This window comes from Hyperolius riggenbachi, chromosome 7 (genome assembly GCF_040937935.1).
Source record: "Hyperolius riggenbachi isolate aHypRig1 chromosome 7, aHypRig1.pri, whole genome shotgun sequence".
Taxonomy (NCBI): Eukaryota; Metazoa; Chordata; class Amphibia; order Anura; family Hyperoliidae; genus Hyperolius; species Hyperolius riggenbachi.
Window position 1 is genome coordinate 285,458,015 of NC_090652.1, and position 21,020 is coordinate 285,479,034.

The 21,020-nt window shown below is 43.5% G+C and overlaps 1 protein-coding gene across 6 annotated transcripts in view; it reads left to right on the plus strand.

Annotated features, from left to right (window-relative positions):
• Window positions 1-21,020, plus strand: part of LRP1B (LDL receptor related protein 1B) — a 2,031,260-nt gene that overhangs the window by 1,583,321 nt on the left and 426,919 nt on the right. For all 6 annotated transcript variants that reach the window (XM_068245873.1, XM_068245875.1, XM_068245874.1 and 3 more), the window contains exon 43: window positions 6,763-6,967. In XM_068245873.1, coding sequence (XP_068101974.1) covers window positions 6,763-6,967 — 205 coding nt within the window. The remainder of the gene's footprint in view (window positions 1-6,762; window positions 6,968-21,020) is intronic.

Below are 21,020 nucleotides of genomic sequence, written 5' to 3' on the forward strand. Positions count from 1 at the left end.
GGTGTTGCATAACAGATCAACAACACTGAAGAGTTGGCAGCTGTCCAGACACAGGGCGACAAATCCGACAGGGGAAAGATACGTTGATTTATTACAGAGATGGTGATAGTAGAAAGTGCTGCAGTAAGCCAGAGCACATTAGAATAGGTTTAGGAACATATAGGATAGTAGAAAAAAAAGATGAAGTTTTTGTTAGTCTCTTTAAACCATACCAATTGCCTGGCTTTCCTGCTGGTCTATTTGGCTGCAGTAGTGTCTGAATAATTCTAGGTACACACAATGCAATTTTCTGACAGATGTACTGTCAGACCGATTATTTCTAACATGTTCGATCTGATTTCCGATCGATTTTAACGATAGATCTTCCATTCACACCAATGGAAAAACGTTCGGAAGCATATTGGAAATAATTGATCTGACAGTAAGTCTGACCGAAAATTGTACTGTGTGTACCTAGCATAACACCAGAAACAAGCATGCAGCTAATCCTATGGCTGGAAGTATTAGAGGCAGCGGATCAGCAGGATCGAGTCATGCCAAAATGGTGCTGGAGATTTGGGCACAGCTGGCGCCCCCATAGGTCATAATGTGAATTACTACTTATAGCGATAGTAATTTGAGCACTTTTAAAACGCAGAGACCAAATTACGATAAAAACAGCATCATTCGGTCACCAGCAACAGCTAGAAATGAATTACTTCTTACCCCAGTCTTAATGGTGGGCTGGAAGGGAAATAGTTAACGGTGTCGGGACTGTAGCAGGAGCAGGGTGGAAGGTTTTTCAGCTATATCTTGCACCCAAATTTCCCAGCACCTTAATTACATGCATCCTTGCAGGAGAGTCAGGTAAATATGGCTGCCTCCATATCCCTCTCGTCTCAGTTGTCCTTTAAAGTCATACTAAAGCTTTGTACAAATGCCAGACTGTTATTGGCCAAGATGTTCGGTTAGAGCTTTGTGTACTTGTGCCCCTGAGGCAGGGGCGTAACTAGAAATCACTGGGCCCCCTGCAAAACTTTGGATGGGGCCCCTCCCCCTCTCCTCGCTTTCTGAACTGGTAAACAAATTACCAATGTCAATCAATTGGCTAGAGCACACTTGAATGTGTTTTCCCCATGCAGATGAAAACAGACAGCAGTAACACACTGCATGCATCTTCTCTATCAATTACATTAGCTTCTGCGATACATTGTGCATGTTTTCACACATACAGACACACATGGTGTGCAGAATACACATACAGACACACAGACGAGTGTGCTCCCAGCTTCAGCTTATTACACTCACTCTGTCCATCTTTGATGGAGCAGAACTGGCTCTGCAGCCTCCTCAGGCTAGGTGCACACATAGCAGAAATGCTAGCGTAGGGTAAAACGCTCCATTTTATGCACCAATGTTACTCAATGGGCCGCATAAGAAAATGCATATGCGTTTTTACTTTGGCTTTTTTAAAATCGTACGTTTTGTTGCATATTATGCATGAAAACATCAAAAACGCACATAATGAAAGCCATCGGAAATGCAATGTATTGCGTTTTGTATGCATATTTGATGCATTTTTTTTAATACGCTTTTTTTTTTTTTTTTTTAAATAAAGGATTCTCCATTTTAACTGTGTCTATCTTGAAGCCCAGTACTGATGTCACTTCCTCCCTTACTCTCCTCTGCCTGATTGTGTATGCATTACCCGCCCTCCTCCCAGTCCTCTTTAGTTTCTTTTAATCAATATCAATTGCCTGGCTTTCCTGCTGATCCTCTGCCTCTAATACTTTCAGCCATAGACCCTGAACAAGCATGCAGCAGATAACGTGTTTACATTATTGTCAGATCTGGTTAGATTAGCTGCATGCTTGTTTTTGGTATGATTCAGAGACTACAGCAGCCAAATAGATTAGTAGGACTGCCAGGCAAGGTGTATTGTTTAACCTCTCTGGTGTTATGATTATTTCCAGATTTAGGGTCAAAAAGCCGTGCAATTTTTTTCACAAGCTTTTAGACCCCCAAAACAAGAAAAGATACATAACACAGAGAGATCTGCAGCAGCTGCATATAACTCACTCAGGTACGCGATTACCACTCTGAGCTGCGGATTTCCATCCCAAGCCTGACTTGGGATTACTACTAAGAAGTTTAAAAGGAAAGGAAATAAATATGGCAGCCTCCGTATACCTCTCACTTCAGTTGTCCTTTAAGCTGTAGGCATACACAGTGGAGATGCTTTTTCGGATTCCGCGGAATTGAAATTTTTGCATTTCTGATCAGAAATTGACTTTTCCGACCGGAAAACAGAAATTGAAATTCCGCCAAAATCTGATTTACCGCAACTCTGTAATTTTAGCCCAATTACAGAACTCGGAAGCATTGGACCAATCAGAGGATGAAGAGTTTTTCAGTAAAAATCAGATTATCGTCATAATTTTATAAAATTACCACGGTAATCTGATTTTTGCATGAAAAATCACAAAATTCTTTTTTTCCTTCTTTACGGCTGGCAGACAAGAAAAAAAAAAAACTAGACGGCACCAACTGCCATTATGTATAACCACACCCCCTAACAATGTGATAGGCTAAACGTTTTTTTTTTTGGTATAGATATACACATGTCCAGAGAGAGATACTGGTTGCTTGGCAGTTGGAAACAGCTGTTATTTCCCACAATGCAATGGGGTTTACAGACGGGAAACTTTCAGCACTTAGGTCCTGACATCACACTGTGGGGACTACTGATTGGGATAAAGTTCACTCTTTCATTACAGTTTCTCTTTAAGGCGGATTCGAGATGAAAATTAGCTGAAACAAGTAACTTTTCTATATACCTTAATTAAAGTTTAGATGTCTAGCTGCAAACAGCTTCAACAGTATATGATTATTTCTGCCTGTGATACGGGAGCAGCCTTATTCTGCTTGTGATCATTACACAGGCAAGCTGCTCTGCATATCCACTACTCAGCCTGTGAAAACTCCACTCCCCTCTCCTCCTCTCCCCTACCCTCTCTGCCTCCTTGCCTCTGAAATCTCTGGCTGGTAACGCCCCCTTCTCCTCCTTCGGGAAAAGCCTCCTCCTCCCCATACTGAGCTCCCATGAGCACTTGCTACATGGGACTCAGAATGCCTAGGCGCAGGAGGAGCTGTGGGCGAGGCCTGATTAGTTTATAGGGAATTGGGGTATTAAAATAAAACAAAAAAAGGATGTGGCTTGAGGAATGCCCTATAAACTATATGTAAGGGCCACAATTATGCAATGAGTAAAAGTTTATCTCAGATCCACTTTAAAGTCCAGATGTCAACCAATAGGCCAGCACGAAGCAACGTGTTTTGTACGGATTGATTTTCTTCAAAGCGCTATTTATTTGTCCGTGAAATGAAATATATTTAATTATGATTAAATAAAAGAGGCGGCCGTGAACGCAGACCTCTTGGGAATATCCTCGGGGAATCCAAACACATTGACTCCTTAAAGGGTTTTTCAATAACCACCTCTGCCTGTTTTGCGTTATTAGTTGAAAGCCTAATGACCCATCAGCACATTATTCACATTGAGAGGAACCATGTGTTTGTCAAAGTGTAATCATGTCAGCCCGCTCAGCCACAGCGCCATTTCATTTAATATAATGTCCGTTTTGACATTAAAACAAATGCTAAGTTCAAGGACCATTCGTTATTTAATGATCAACATATTCTTTACCCTTGGGAGCGAGTGTTAGACTACTCTCTCCATCTTCTCTGGGATAAAATGATAGATGTCTCTTCTGCTCTCTATGCATATTCTTTAAAGCGATAATTTAATCTCTCTTAAAGTGCCTGCTGCCCCCACTCCATGAGTTACCATAAACTTTATAAAAGAAATCTCACTGCCTTCTTTGCAATGTAAGATGCTTAAAACAAAACTGGAGCGAAAATAAAATGATTAGATAACAAATGTAGTAGAGCTAAGCAATAGAAAATTAGTAGCAAAGAAAAAAAGTCTTATGTTAATTTCCCATACAGGAAGCGGATCCGAGATGAAAAACTAACTATAACAAGTAACTTTTCTATATATCTTATCTAAAGTTTAGATAGTTTACACAGCAAATCTAGCTGCAAACAGCTTTAATAGAAAATGATTATTTCTTCCTGTTATACAATCACAGCAGCCATGTTGTTTGTAAACATTACATAGAGGCAGGCTTATCTGTATCTTGAGCACAAAAAACCTAATCCCCCCTCTACTCCTCCTGCCCGGACTGAGCTCCCATGAGCCCTTGCTACTGCCAAGGCTCTCTGAAAACATTTGGGTGTGGTTTATTTAGTTTATAGGGAATTAGAGTATTAAAACAAAAACAACAAAGTATTTGGCTTGAGGAATGCCCTATAAACAATAGGAAAGGAACACAATTATGCAATGAGTAAAAGTTCACCTCGGATCCACTTTAAGAAAACTTCAGTTGTTATCTGTGCAAAAGAGCTTCTTTGAGCTCTTCGACCTAAAGGGTCAATTACGGTCCTGTTTTCTGAAGCACTTGAACAGCCAAGAAACAGCAAGAGACCACTTGAGATAAGGTTTTACTGCAGGAAAGTTCAAAGGATCATTATTTCCGCTTTTGTTTTCTAGCTTAAAAGACAGAGTGTGGTTTCTAAACTGCAGATATGACAAAAAGAAAAAAGCCATATAACTGAAAATTAAAATATGCAACTCTTTTCTTTGCTACTAATGTTCTATTCATTATCCGTACTATACAATCAATTCAATATATCAAGTTCTTTTCGCTTCAGGTTTGCTTTAAAGTGGACCTGAGATGAAAAACTAGCTATGACAAGTAACTTGTCTATATATCTTATCTAAAGTGTAGATAGTTTACACAGCATATCTAGCTGCAAACAGCTTCAACAGTTTGATTATTTATTCCTGTGATACAATGAGGGCAGCCATTATTCTGTTTGTCACATTACACACAGGCAAGCCGATCTGCATCTCCAGCCCTCAGCCTGTGAAAACTTCACTCCCCTCTCCTCCTCCCTCCTCCTCCCTCCTCCTCCCTCCTCCCCTCTGCCTCTGAAATCTCTGGCTAGTAACCTCCTCCTGCCCAGACTGAGCTCCCATAAGCCCTTGCTACATGGAGTGCCAAGGCACTATGAGCTGTGGGCGAGGCTTGTTTAGTTTATAGGGAATTTAGTTTATAGGGAATTAAAAAAATAGTATTTGGCTTGAGGAATGCCCTATAAACTATATGTAAGGAACACAATTATGCAATGAGTAAAAGTTTATCTGGGATCCACTTTAACATAGCCACAGGAAGGCAACCTGCCCTATTGCTCCAGCAATAAGAAGGGCTGTAGGTACTGGGTAGACCATATATCTGAGAGCCAACCCCTGGGTTTACAACAGACACACTGGAATTGGATCCATTAATAACACATATTAGGTCCACTGTGACTGTACTCATTGCCAATCCAGCATGGTATGGACCTAGTCCAAGTGGTAGAAAGTCTTCTCTGTTATCAACAATAACTTGGTACATTAATGGATCTGATTCAGTGAATATGAATCAGGATGCTTCTGTCATTGCACACTGAGCCGGCCGGTTCTAGCTACAATGATGCCCCAGAGCAAAAGTAACTTCCCTAGCACCGCCCAGCTCCCCCCTTCATTCCCCAGCAAATTAACCACACAGGGCCAGTGCCGTAACTAGAATTTACTGGGCCCCCTTGCAAAACTTTGGATGGGCCCCTCCCCCCGCTTTCTGCACAGATAGCAGTGAAGCAGTGCACCCATTTTCTCTATCAATTACATTAGCTTCTGTGATAAAGTGTGCATGTTTTCACACAGACCTCAGCTAATTTCACTTACTCTGTCCTCCTCTGATGGAGCAGAACTGTCTCTGCAGACTTCTCCAGCATCACTACAGTACAGAGCACTGGGGGAGGGGTAGAGCGGTTGGGGGCTGTGTACTGTACACAAGAAGCTGCTGCACACTGAATAGGGACTGTCAGCAAATCTTTGTCTATAAAACTTTGTACACAGCACAGTACTGTACTGTAGTACACAGCACTTGGGAATGGGGAGGAAAGGCTAGAGGTAGAGCAGCACTATACATAAGACCCTGCTGGACATTGAATAGGGACTGTCTACAAATCGTCGTCTAGTATGGTTCCTTATCAGTGGCTGAGCAGATGCAGTCATTAGAACATCTGTGCAGAGAGCATAATGTTATTTTCTCTCTGTGTCCTTAGTTGTCAGTCTTTTACCAATGGCCCCATGCAGCTTCTGTCACCAACTACCCCCCCCCCCCCCCGCATGGCTTCATCCCTTGCAGGGTCTATTGTTACGCCCCTGCCCAGGGCCCCCAAGCTTGCTGTCAGGGCCCATTCCCCACCTCAGTCTCAGTATCATTAGATGTCCATCATATGTCCCCAAAAGCATTGCTAGCCTAGGGTCCCCATTATTCCCCTCCAGCTTTACCTTACAAATGCAGAGTGTACACACAGCAGAGTCTCAAAATCCCGGTAGAACACAGGAGGCAGCACTATGCTCTATGCTCTGGACTTCTTTTCTCCGCTGGTGCCTCTGTTCTTCGTTCCCTGCAGGGATGTATAGGTTTACCATAGCTGGAGAGGAGGGGTGGGGGGACATGTTTGGGGCATTTGCCCCCTTTGCTTCTATGGAAGCGCCGGCCCTGACACTGAGGATCTCACGCCATGTCACACTAGCCTTTTCTTTTGATTTCTATGCATTTGCAATTTACATTGAATATTAAACCCTGGCGTTATGTATATTGTCTACAGCTTAATGTTCTGGACTAACTGGAATGAGCAGCACCCCAGCATCATGAGGTCCACTCTCTCTGGCAAGAATGCCCAGGTGATCGTCAGCACGGACATCGTCACACCAAACAGTCTCACCATCGACCACTCTGCAGAAAAACTATACTATTCGGATGGCAGTCTGGGGAAGATAGAGAGGTGTGAATACGATGGATCCCACAGACACGTAAGTAAAAACACACAAAAAATGTCATCGGGTATCTACTGATATGTTGTGAAAAAATATAGAGTGAAAAAAGATGAGATATATATAGTGAGAATTGGCAGTGGAGGTGGGCGAGATGTATTGAGAAGCACTAAGAACATGTGGTGTACATGATATGGAAAGTGACACTAATGTGAATTTTATCACTGCATTTTGCACGTCTGCAATTTTGCGAGACTCTATTTTGCAGTTTTGGCCGTTGGTGGAGGCGGATCCCCAGCTTGTTCAGATCTGTCCCATGCCCCCGAGATTCATGTATCGCAAGGGTAAGTCTATCAAGGACCAATTAGTTAGAGCAGATATAGGGAAATCTAGGCTTCCCCGTCAAACGTTTGCCGGGCCGGTTCAAGTAACAATTGGGCCCTAGGGCAAAATTAGCCTTGGGGCCCCCAAACAGACACCCACCAACCAAAAAGCGCCATTAGAGGCCCTTTGTTGCAGCCAAATTTCCCTCCAGGGCCCCTGAGCTGGATGATGACACTCCCCCAATCACCTTCCAACTTAACAGGCTCTGCAGAGTCCCTGGGGAGCAACAGTTAAGATGGGGGAGGGACACCTTGGGGGCCCCTACAGGCTCTGAGACAATTGCCCATTTTTTCCTATGGTAGCTCCGGCCCTGAACGTTTTTAGATACTACCAGAAAGGGGACTTACCCTTGCCTCAGTTGTCAACATTACAATGGGATTATCAAAGCTCCACAGACAAAGAGCTCACGGTCGGTTAAACTGACACCGATCAGAGACTTTGCGACGTGTGACTCTAGGGGCGTTGTATATTTGATCAGATGCCCTTGCAGTCTGTCCTATGTGGGCCAGACCTCAAGAGACATCAAAACAAGGCTCAATGAGCATAAAAGCAATACACGCCACTATGAGTCCCTAAGAAAGAAGGGAGAAAAAGAGGGAATATCCCCTAGCAAGGCATTTTGATGAGTTGGGTCACAATGTGAGTCAGCTTTGGTGGCAGGTGCTGGAAATTGTCCAGCACCATGAAGGTAGAGATTTTCGAAATGCCTTGCGTCGACGAGAAGCGTGGTGGATGGACAGGCTGGGCACTCAATTCCCAACGGCTTAAACATCGATTTTAGTTTGAGGTGCTTCTTATAGTTTTGGCTTGTCCTTTTGACTGAAAGGGTTAATATTGTGCAAGAAGATTGTGCCAATCCCCCAATTAATGGAGTGGGTGTGTTTAGATTTGTAAGTCTATATCAGTGTATCACAGTATCCATATGATTAAGCAATTGATAAAGGGCAGTGGCCCGAAACGTTGTGCCTTTTTGTTGCTGTATCACCGCTTTTTGGAATGATAATAAAATATTGAAGATTTCACCTTGAAGGGTCGAGTCCAGATTTGGATTGTATGCGTATGGACAGTATCTCATGGGAAGCTTGATGAACCTCCTGCCTTTATCTGACTCCCCGTGGGATGTTGAGCAGAGCCTGAGGCCTGCAGACACTTGTCGTCGTGAATATTGTGGAAAACCACGTTTGCCAGTGATGGCTGATGTTGCCGAATTCTGAAAAAAAAAACATTCATGTAACTTTCATTGGAATTCTGACCTTCCACTTGCTGTTGCGAAATTCCGATGCAAAATTTGGAATTGGATGAAATCTGTGCACTCATCGCTTGTATTTACCTTGTGTGCTTCGGGGAGGCAAAATTGTACTCAGTGGCCTTTTAAGAGGGAAACAGACCCTGCGTGTGCAGTGGGGCCCAGAGGTGTGGGGGACCCCAAATACTACACTTCCCTTTCTCTAATACTCCAGATCAGGTGTTTTTGTGGCTACACATGTGGGTGTGAAGATCCTGATGGCCACACTTGTTTTATGAACCTTGTAAGATGGGCTCCCAGGCTGTTAGGGCTACTAAGATGAGGAAAATAAAGGGTTGTGGACATTAAGGGCCCCCATCAATGTTTTGCTGGAGGGCCCCGTTATTTGTAATTACGCCTCTGTATGGAAATATCCTAGTTGTTCAAGTTCTCCTGAAATAAATACTGTGTAATTGGGGTTTTCAATGAGATGCACATTACTTTGAGTTGATTCAGCATTATGCTAATTTTGTATGCAAATGTATGCGCTTGAACATCAACCAATCAAATCCTGCTGAGGTAGAATTTGATTGGTTCATCTTCAAGCTGCCTACATTTGCTTACACAACGTGCATAACACTGCATCAACTCAAAATTATTTCCATCACATTGACCAAACCCTACTGTATAACTCCTCGGACTCGCAAGTCTACCTGCAAGGCCATATCAGTCTATATACCTTAAAGTGATAAAAGCCAAAACAACCTTAAACAGGGGCTTGAATTAGAAATAAAGATGTGAAAAAAACAGATGTTCAGGATGTACACAGGTTCAATATCTGACATAGGCCAACATAGAAAAATGGCTGCCATTAGGGGGTGCTGTTGCCGGATAAATACCAACACAGCACCAGCCTCTTTAGATCAATAGAAGGGTGGGGCGGAGGCACCCAATATATATAGGTGTTAAAACTTTAAAACATAATGTGTAAATGAGAGGTAATCGCTTACTTCTCCAGAAGACACAGACACCAGTTCAAGTGGAAAAATATTTATTCAAAAAATTGACCACATGTTGCGTGAGTCATGGCCTGCTTCCTCGGGTCAATACAAAAATGGTCTTAGCAGCATAAGAAGTAAAGTTTATGCACCTCTTACTCTTCTCCTTATGCTGTTTAGGCATTTTTTGTATTATTGACCCAAAGAAGTGGGCCATGACCCACAAAACATGTACATTTTCTGCATCTTCTGGAGAGGTAAGTGATTACCTTGCATTTACATGTTAGATTTTAAAGTTTTAACACCCATATATTTTGGGCACCCCTTCCCCCACACCACCCTTCTATCAGTCAGACTTCCGTTGGCTTTACAGTTTTCTTGAAAGTCTAGTAAACTACAGGAGAGTGACTGTCCAGTATCCGGCAGGACCTGGAGCACCGAGCGCAGATGTTTAATTTCCCACAGGCTTACATCACCTTTGTGAGTATATAATCATATATACTTTCATCTCCCTAGACCAGTCATCTGCAAACTTGGCTCTCCAGCTGTTAAGGAACTACAAGTCCCACAATGCATTTGCCTTTATGAATCATGACTGTGGCTGTCAGACTTGCAGATCAGTGCCCTATACCTAACAATGCTGTACCATTGGGCTCCTGGTCTTATTCTACTTCTTGTTTAGGATGCTCTCTTGGTCCCTACAAGAACCACCAAACCCCTTCTACTCTTCAGATCAAAGGGTTAGACTAAGTCCAACACTCTGGTCATCGCTGGCCCATTATATGGGCACATTAGGTCTTGTTATTTATTAGGGTCTAGTATGGCACAGTGTCACACTATGTGGCTCTTATCCCCTCTGACTTCATGCTGCAACTCGTAATTATGCTGGCGCGCATGCAATAGGTAAGAAGCTACAGAATGTGAGCTGGTGCCTGGCCCCTCCCCCTGATGCTAGGTTACCTCCTTGCTCTAGTTCATGGAAGAAGAGACACTGTGTATCTCCGCCTCTGCAGCACTCCCTAGATCACCCACATCTCCCCACATAGCAGAAAAAAGTAAGGGGGGGGGGGGCATGGGTGATCCAAAAATTTGATTGGAAATGGTTAAAAATATTATTTATTTACCTACTGGCCTAAAGTGAAGTCTTATGGAGGTATCTTCTTAAAGTGGCCTTTAAATTAAAAATACAAGATTTCAAAAATAAAATCTATTTTCTAAATTATAATAATAAATAGCAGCCTTTTTTCAGTTGCATGATGACAAATATAAAATATTTTACATTTATTGTAGGAACTCCTCCCTTCCTTTCAAATTGCCGGACAAAATCTGGCAAACTGGTGGATTAGGTGGTGTCTGGTAATGGAGGAATTGCTAATGGCTGCCACCTGTATAACCCTAGTTATTAAAAGAGAAGGCTGAAAAGCATGCACTGAAATGATCATAGGTTTGAAGGAGTGTTTATTTATCTGTGTCAGAGTGGTGCAACTAAATATTTTGAATTAAAAAAAGTTTGGTTTAGGTCCGCTTTAAATTATGTGAAGCTGAACACTTTCAAAAGTGTTCTGTTTTAGGAAGGCAAAATTAAACTTAGCTGTGAAAAAAAAAAATGTAACCGGACTATGGATATTGTAGATCTGGTACTGCTGTCTCGTTACAGAACCCTTTGCTCATCCGTGTGTTTTACATTATAGATGAGCCATGAGGGAGAGCATGACACTCTCTTGGCTTTATGTAGGCTTCAGCAGGGAGCAGAGCTGAGAACCATGGCAAGGTTGTCTTACTTTTGGATTCATGTTAAAGGGAAAGATTAATGGTACTCGGTAGGATTTTTCACTCTGACTTCGTGACTTCAACAGTTAGAAATTCAGTTTTTAATATATTTAATTTTTTTTTTTTTTGTTAATCCAAATGCCTTTCAAGTAAAGTTACAGCAGACATAATTTCATACTAATCAGTTAGAAAAGTAATAAGGAAGTCCCAGACTTTCAGCAGGTTGGCAGACATCCTATATGTGAGGGCTGGCCTGGTGCACACCAAGAGCGGTTCTGAGTGTTTTTAAAAACCGCTTAGCTAATGTTAGTCAATGAGCTGGTGCACACCAGAGCGGTTCGTTTTTTTCCCCAAACGCAAACTCGGGTCCTGCAGCATTTTTGCTGATTTTTAAGGCAATTCAGCCTCAATGTTAAGTATAGGAAAGTGGAAAACTGCACTGAAAAACGCTAGATCAGAGCGGTTTTCCAAGCGTTTTTGTTACAGCAGCTGTTCAGTTACAGCGGTACTGAACAAAATATAAAAAATGCTACACAAAAACACTCCAAAAACCGCTAGGCATGTTTAGAAAATCGCTCTAAACATGCCTAGAATCGCTCCGAAAAACCACTTCAAAAACCGCTAGCGTTTGCAGATACGCTAGTGGTTTTTGATGTGCGCTGGCCCCGACAGAGTAAACAGGTCCATTCTGGTTTATTCTGCAGGGAGTTTGAAGGCAAAGTGTATCCATGTCCAGTTAGTACAGTCTAAACCTCAAAGCAGCAGCTCTTGCATGAAGCTAGTACAAATTTTGCTTGGAACCTAACTCCTTCTGGTGGGGACTGGTACATTTTTTAAAGGGTACCTGAGATGAACTACATCTCATGTTTTATACTTATCTGGGTCTTCCTCCAGCCCCTTTGAGTTCGCTTGGATCTTCGCCGTCTCCACAGGCCGTTTCTGTCCCCCTGCCGAACGGCCTAGCGCAACTTTGGCGGAATACCGGGCGGGGGACAGGAGCAGCCTGGGGAGACGGTGAGGGACCGAGCAGCCTCAAGGCCGTCGAAGGAAGACCCAGGTAAGTATAAAACCAAATCTTACTGAATTTAGATAGTGTACAAAAAGTCACTGAATCTATTTAGAGCACCAGATGTCACTGAGTCCCTGTAGAGAAAAGCAGCAGGTATCAGCGAGTCTGTAGAGTGCCACTAAGCATTGCTTTTCGTCATGACAGACCAAAGCTGCTTGTACAGCTCTCGCTACTGTAACCAACCTGCGTGATTCAAACGAAATAGCTAAAATGTCAAATACGACTATTTCTAATTCCTGCGAATTAAACGTGTAGGATAAGAACCTCCAGAACCATTTCACCTACGAGTACCTGTTTTCCCAGAATTCACTTTTAGATAATATTATTGATTATAAGAACTGCTTCAATCTTAGCCAAGAAAATCATTTTTTTCCTCTCTCCCCTCCCCAGAATTTGTCTGAGATTCCTGAGGCCAATCTATTATTGAATCTCATTTCCTCCTCAGTACTCCTTTAACTATATTATCACATGAGCATGACTAGGGGCTAAATTACAACTGCTAGCGGCAAATGAAATGTATTTTTTTATCTCATCACACTTCGACGTCCTTTACCTCGTGTGTCTGTCAAGTCAAAGTCAAAATATTTCATGTCAAAATGTTGCTTTTCTTCCAAAGCACTCTTCAAGTTGTGCATGACTTAGCTGTGGATCGTTCCTCGCTTACACCTTCTGTGTTATACTGCCTGCTGTTTCAGCTGAAATAATAGGAGCCTGAGCTAGAATTTCTTGTTGTAGTGAGGTTAGGCATAGAATATTGGCAGAATAGACTGTACTGTATGTGTGACACGTAGCGATGAGCAGAAATTACGCCCATGTGTAATTATGCATCGTAATACGCCATTACACATCTTAATGCGAAATTTCAGGGGAATAGCGTAATTCCGTAGTTAAATATTATCATTCATAATCATGAATTTACGCGTAATTTATGCATAATTTTGAGGGGCAAATTAGGGAACTGGGGTATTGTTCAGTGACAGCACAGCTGCAGGGAGCTTGTAGAAGCCCCAGATAAGTTCAACTTTTTTTTTTTTTCATTTGCCTTAGGTTCCCTTAAAAGTAAATGGAAACCTGCTAAAAAAAATAGAAACCAGATACTTACCTAAGAAGAGGAATAGCTCAGGGACCTAACGAGCCTTCTTTCTACTCTCCTGGTGCCCGTACCAGCGCTGGCTCCCCCGTAGCAGTATTTCACTAAATTGGTCAAATGCTGCTATTTCCACCGCCCAAGGGAGGTTTCGACAGTCTTTGGAAGCCCGAGAGCTCCCGAAGACGGGCCACTCCATACTGCACATGCACGAGCGCCCTCTCTCACACAGTATGGAGCCGCCGGTCTTCAGGAGGACTCAGCTCCGGAAGAAGACTTCCGAAGTCCCACGCGGTGGGGGATTTCAGCGGGGGAGCTGCCGTATGAACTAGAGCACCGGTAGAGAAGATGGAAGGCTCATCAGGATCCAGAGCCTTCCCTCTCCTCAGGGAAGTATCTGGCTTTCTTTTTTTTAATAACAAGTTCCCATTTACTTCAAGACAGAGCCTTAAACAGGCTCTGTCTTTTAACAGGCTCTGTCTTTTATATTGGAGGTTCTCTTTATTAATTAGACTACAGCAGAGGTGCCCACACTTTTTCGGCTTGTGAGCTATTTTAAAAAAAATAGCAAGTCAAAATGATCTATACAATACAATAATACAATAACATTTGTAAAGCGCTTTTCTCCCATAGGACTCAAAGTGCATAGTTGTGTCTCAGATTAATACAGGGTTGCAGGCTGGGTTGTGTTACAGAGGAGATAGTCAGATGTTCATGAATGCCAGACTGAAGAGGTAGGTTTTCAATTTAGACTTAAATGCTTGCAGGGATGGAGCTGTCCTGATTGGGCGTGGCAGGGAGTCCCAAAGTGTAGGGGCAGCATGACAAAAGGCTCTGTCTCCAAAGGTTTTGAGGTGGACTCTGGGAGTGACCAAGGTGTTACGTCCTTTTGATCTAAGATTGTGGGGGGTGTGATGCAGTTGCAACAAGTCCTTCAGGTATCCAGGGCCCAGATTGTGCAAGGATTTGAATGTCAATAAGCCAATCTTAAACAGAATTCTCCATTTTATCGGTAGCCAGTGGAGTGAGCACAGGGTTGGTGTTATGTGGCAATGGCGGGGTTGGCTCGTTAACATCCTTGCGGCGGCATTCTGTACTAATTGCAGGCGTCGTAAGTCTTTCTTATGCAGGCCTGTGTAGAGGACGTTGCAGTCGTCTAACCTTGATGTGACAAAGGCATGAACTGGGGTTGAAAGATCCTCCCAGGTACACTTTTAGGAGCACAATTGTACATACAGAATGGAAATTGTAGTGGGGTCGGGATCTACCATGAAGTCCTTCGCGATCTACCCATTGGCACCCATGGACTACAGGAATTCATACACTAGATGCTTTCTTTCTCCCCCGATTTCCGCCAATGCCAATTTCTGCCGTTCCGATTTCCGCTTTTCTGTTTTTCTGATTTTCAAAGAGTATTTTATTTATCATTCTTTGTATCGGAGAATGCAAAAAAAACAAAAACAGAAAATCTAAAAATCTGAAAATTGGAAATTGGAAAAATGGAAAATCAGTCTTGTGATTGGTCTAAAATGACTGTGTTAATCTGATTTTTGTGGAAAAGTTCTGCATTCTCTGATTGGTCCAGTGTTTCCGAGTTATGTGATAGGGCATAAAGTACCGAGCTGCAAACTGAGTTTACATGGAATTCCGTTTTCCAAATTCCTATCGGAAATGCGGAAATTTCAATTCCGCTGAATCCGAATAAGCATCCCTACCCTTCACCCTGTTTGGTATCACTTTAAACCACTTGAGGACCCACCCTTTACCCCCCCCTTAAGGACCAGCGCTGTGTTGAGTGATCTGTGCTGGGTGGGCTCTGCAGCCCCCAGCACAGATCATGTTGCAGGCAGAGAGATCAGATCACCCCCCTTTTTTCCCCACTAGGGGGATGATGTGCTGGGGGGGTCCGATCTCTCCTGCCTGCATGTGGCTGGCGGGGGGGGCACCTCAAAGCCCCCCTCCGCGGCGAAATTCCCCCCTCCCTCTCCTACCTGCTCCCCCCCCGGAGATCAGGGCTGCACAGGACGCTATCCGTCCTGTGCAGCCAGTGACAGGACGTCCCCTGTCACATGGCGGCGATCCCCGGCCGCTGATTGGCCGGGGATCGCCGATCTGCCTTACGACGCTGCTGCGCAGCAGCGCCGTACAATGTAAACAAAGCGGATTATTTCCGCTTGTGTTTACATTTAGCCTGCGAGCCGCCATCGGCGGCCCGCAGGCTATTCACGGAGCCCCCCGCCGTGAATTGACAGGAAGCAGCCGCTCGCGCGAGCGGCTGCTTCCTGATTAATCAGCCTGCAGCTGGCGACGCAATACTGCGTCGCTGGTCCTGCAGCTGCCACTTTGCCGACGCGCGGTATGAGTGCGCGGTCGGCAAGTGGTTAAAGGACAAGTGAAGCGAGAATGATATGGAGGCTGCCATATGTATTTCCTTTTAAGCAATACCTGTTGCCTGGCTGTCCTGCTGATCCTCTGCCTCTAATACTTTTAGCCACAGACCCTGAACAAGCATGCAGCAGGTCAGGGGTCTGACAGGATTAGCTGCATGCTTGTTTCTGGTGTTATTCATACACTACTGCAGCCAAATAGATCAGCAGGGCTGCCAGGCAACTGGTATTGTTTAAAAGGAAAAAAAACACACATGGCAGCTTCCATATATCCATCACTTCAGTTGTCCTTTAAAAGAAACACTGTTATCCTTGTTACTGTAAAGTAACTAATTTATTCACCTCCTGACTCATTAACATAGCTCAGCTGAGTCAGCTAGCTAGCTAGATAAATGGTTGAAAATTATGACAGTAGCTTTTCTTTGCAACTTTAGCATGATACTCGCCGCTGTAGCTATGGGAATTACTCAGGCGTTTATGTAAAACATACAATATCTGCAGCCACATTTGTACGCATTTGCTCTGGCATTTTGCGCTTGTGCTCACATGAACTCTACTGAACCCCCGCCACCTCCTTCTCCTCCGCTGCTTCTCCCCTGACACCTCTGTTAGTTAATGGGTCATTTTGAAGCACATTTCGGCCTGGCGATGGTAGCGGTTTTTGGTAGCCTTGGGTGAGTTCCGATTATTAAAGCTGCAAGGTCGTTCCAATGTTCATGGTTTATTACACGTGTTGGGTATATTGGGTGACAGTTTCTTGACCCTCCACTAATGTATAACTACAGCTGCTGAACTGCCATCATTGTGAGCTATTGTTCTGTACACTCCTATAGGCTATCCTCATAACACGCCATTTCTCATATTAATGCATGTTTGCTGTTTCTTCTAGCCGTATGACCCTGTAATGTTCCAGTGATTATAGGCACACCGGCACAGAGGAATTGCTACTACATCAAGTTTAATAACATAACGATCAGGCAAACCTGTACTTTTGTTTAGCTGCTTTACACAAATCGGTCTCTGCAAACGTTATTGCTAACCAATTACACTTCTTTGGATTTCCTGTTTTGTCTTATATCAAAGGCTGCTTGTCTGTAGTAATTGCATACAGGCCTGGATTTACATCACAGGAGCCTATAGGTACGGGTACAGTTAAAAATGGTGCAGGTGAAAACATTGCTCACCGTTCCGCCGATAAATGTAATGTGAAACGCTATTTACTGTAAATACATGTAATATAAATTATTATTATTATTATTTAGTATTTATATAGCGCCGACATATTACGCATCGCTGTACAGTGTATATATATTGTCTTGTCGCTAACTGTCCCTCAAAGTAGCTCACAATCTAATCCCTACCATTGCCATATGTCTATATTATGTAGTGTAAGAACTGTAGTCTAGGGCCAATTTTTAGGGGGAGCCAATTAACTTATCCGTATGTTTTTGGAATGTGGGAGGAAACCAGAGTGCCCAGAGGAAACCCACGCAGACACGGAGAGAACATACAAACTCTTTGCAGATAGTGCCCTGGCTGGGATTCGAACCAGGGACCCAGCGCTGCAAGGCGAGAGAGCTAACCACAACGCCACCGCGCTAAACACATTGTTTAATACACTAAAACCAGTTTTATGACACATTTATCGGCGAAACGGTGCGCCCTTTTCAAAAGACTGATAATTAGGCAGCGGGATTGAGGGGGAAGGGGCAGCGGGACACTGATGTTAGGCAGCAGGGGTGGAGGGAGTATGATTAGGTGGAGGAAGGATGTGTGCATATGCATACATTACTGTGTCCCAGGGGGCAATCACTTCTTCGCTTGCTCTTAGTTTGCTGTAGTCCTGCATCCAGCTAATCACCATGTCATGGTGATTGGCTGGATGAAGGACTGTAGCATACTAACTGAGGATGTGAAGGACCGATCTCTGACCGAGGCAAGGTATTGTATGCATATGCACACATCCTCTCTCCACTCCCACTGCCTAACACTAGTGTTCCTCTGCCTCTCCCCCGACCCCCGCTGCCTTAACTCTAGCTCCCCTGCATGCACCATTTTTTAACACTTATCTAATGTAAGTCAATGCAGCGCCATTTTTACACTCTTGCCACTATGCGCCACTTTTACCTTTCCTGTATAAGTACAGATGTCCTGGCACCTTGGACCTTGCTTTCCATGAACTTTACAAGCACTCCCAAAATTGCACTGCAAGTGTGTTGGCTGGCCTAGCTGCCACTTTTCCCTTACTTCCCTTGCCCGTCATAGGTAGCTACAGGTGCACTTTAGTATTAGGTAGCCAGATATACCCTCAGTATTAAGTAGCTAGAGGTGCCGCTGACTGAAGGAAGATCTGGTCAGTGAAATGCTGAGACCGGGGTGAGTAACCTCTCATTGACACTCCGCTAGGGACTCCGCATAGATAAGGTAGGAGGGGGGCACTTTGGGAGGAGAGTGAGCTGCCTTTCTATCATCAAGCACCTGTAGAATAGTGATGGGCGAACAGTGTTCGCCACTGTTCGGGTTCGCCCGGATTTTGGCCTGTTCGGGTTCGGTTCGGCACCCCCCGAACACCTCATGGTGTTCGGGAGGGTGCTCGGCCACGCTGCCCGAACCCAAACAGGCCTTCTTTGTTTGGCCGAACACAGCCGTGTCTGGCCGAACATAGCCCCCTATAGGGTCCCAGCATAAAGGGAGAGCATGCCCCGAGCACGGGGGGGGGGGGGGGGGGTCGGAAATGCCCCCCACCCCTCCCCGCTAAGCTCTCCCTTCTGCTGGCCCTATAAAATTAAATCTAAGTCCCCCGAAGGTACCTTGCAGGCTGGCAGGAGGAGGGCAGGAAGCGGGCAGCCGGAGAGCATAGGCGCTAGTACCATCTGGTACTTCCGCCCTCTCTCTGATGCACTTCCTGTTTACTTTTGTAAGTCACGTCAAGAGACAGCAGGAGTACCGCGATGACGCGTACGAGGGTACGTGTCATCATGTAGCACCATGTACCCTTGCTTGGATCATACGGGGTCAGCTTAGCTGGGAATCTCATCTGCTGGCTGCTGTATATTATGGGCAACAAAAAGGGGATCTGGTAGCCAGGCCTATATATGTATATATATATATATATATATATATATATATATATATACATATATATATATATATATATATATATATATATATATATATATATATATATATATACTAGCTTAAGCTACCAGATCCCCTTTTAGTTGCTTATAATATACAGCAGCCAGCAGATAAGATTCCCAACTGAGCTGACCCCATAAGATCAAAGCAAAATGTAACACAACACAAGCATATATAGTGTATATAGGCTACTAGTCTTGTATATGTAGTCAGATCCCCCCTTTAGTGTAAGCAGTGGCTGGATAGTGTAATGGTTAAGGGCTCTGCCTCTGACACAGGAGACCTGGGTTCAAATCTCGGCTCTGCCTGTTCAGTAAACCAGCATCTATTCAGTAAGGAGTTTCTTGGGCAAGACTCCCCAACACTGCTACTGCCTACTGAGTGCGCTCTAGTGGCTGCCTCGCAAGCGCTTTGAGTCTGACAGGAGAAAGGCGCTATACAAATACTGCAATTATTATATATATTAGGCAGATCCCTCTTAGTGTATATATTATATATACACTATTTATTTAAGTATTTATAGCGCCGACATATTACACATCGCTGTACAGAGTATATATTGTCTTGTCACTAACTGTCATTGTGTTGCGTGCGTGCGTGTGAACAGGATTTATAGGGGGCACCAAAATCTGGTTACACTCAGGGCGCTGTGAAACCTAAGGCCGGCCCTGGCTGTAACTAATTATCAGTGAGGGTTATGCTATAGTCTGCCCCACTTGCATACTGTCACTTGCATACCCGATATTCAACTCTTTCAGGCAGAGGAAGAAAAAAAGGAACACAGCCTAGTTGTTTGTGTGCTTGGCACTGTACATACACATGTCTATCTCATCATGTCACATGTCACCTCGGTTGTCCTTTAAAGAGGAACGGTCGCAAAAATCTTACAATTTAAAACACATACAAATAAGAAAGTACATTTTTCCTAGAGTAAAATTAGCCATAAATGACTTTTCTCCTATGTTGCTGTCACTTACAGTAAGTAGTAGAAATCTGACATTACCGACAGATTTTGGACTAGCCCATCTTCTCAGGGGGTTCTCAGGGTTTTCTTTATTTTTTAAAAGCACTTAGTGAATGGCAGTTGCTCCGTTCAGCTGCCAAAAGAGTGTGCAGCAAGCAGGAAGCTTGGCCAGCATCTTTATATTAATCATTTTCAGGGAATGTCTTTATAAAGAATAAAGGCCATGCTGAGAATCCCCTATAGCGAGATGGACTAGCGCAAAATCTGTCGGTAATGTCCGATTTCTATTACCTACTGTAAGTGACAGCAACATAGGAGAGAAGTAGTTTATGGCTCATTTTACTCTGGAAGAAACATGCTTCTTAATTGCATGTGTTTTTAAATTTTAAGATTTTTGCGATGGTTCTTCTTTAAGTACATCCAATTGTTGTCCAATTCTGGCAATCCCAAAAGCATGTGTATATTTGTTTACCCACATCATTTTAGTTTTTATTACTAACATAATACAAAAAAAAATTGGCCTCCTGTCTTTAGCTTGTTATTTTTTTACCTTTCTACTTAGAGAACTATTTTGGGCAATAAATTATAAATATTCTTCCTGTTAAACCAATTAGTGATAATTCATGGAGTTTTGGGTATTGCACAATGCAAGTTCTATTGCATTTCTGGTCAAATATGGCACATAGTTCCTGCGGCAATTGCAGTTTAAAACTCTACATTAATTTCGAGCATTAGAAAGGACTTTGGAGTGGACTGCAAGCTGCCCACCATCTAGCAGGTAAGGGAGACATATTTTCAGAACTTGAAGTCAGCCAGTCCATGTGAGTCCTGACATTTGGAGGTTTCTCCCATGCTAAATTGTTCCACTTTGAAGAGAGTCTTTATCAAACTTTGGAATGTTTCAAACTTCTAGTAAAAAAACGTTTTACCCTGAAGAAGTCTTTTTTTAAATGTAGGGCTGAAATAAGTGCTCAATAATACTTACCCTATGGAGAGCTTTGTACGTCTTGGTTCATCTTTTCTAGGCTTTGAAAACCTGCAAGGGTTTATTAGCCAGCATGTATGGATTC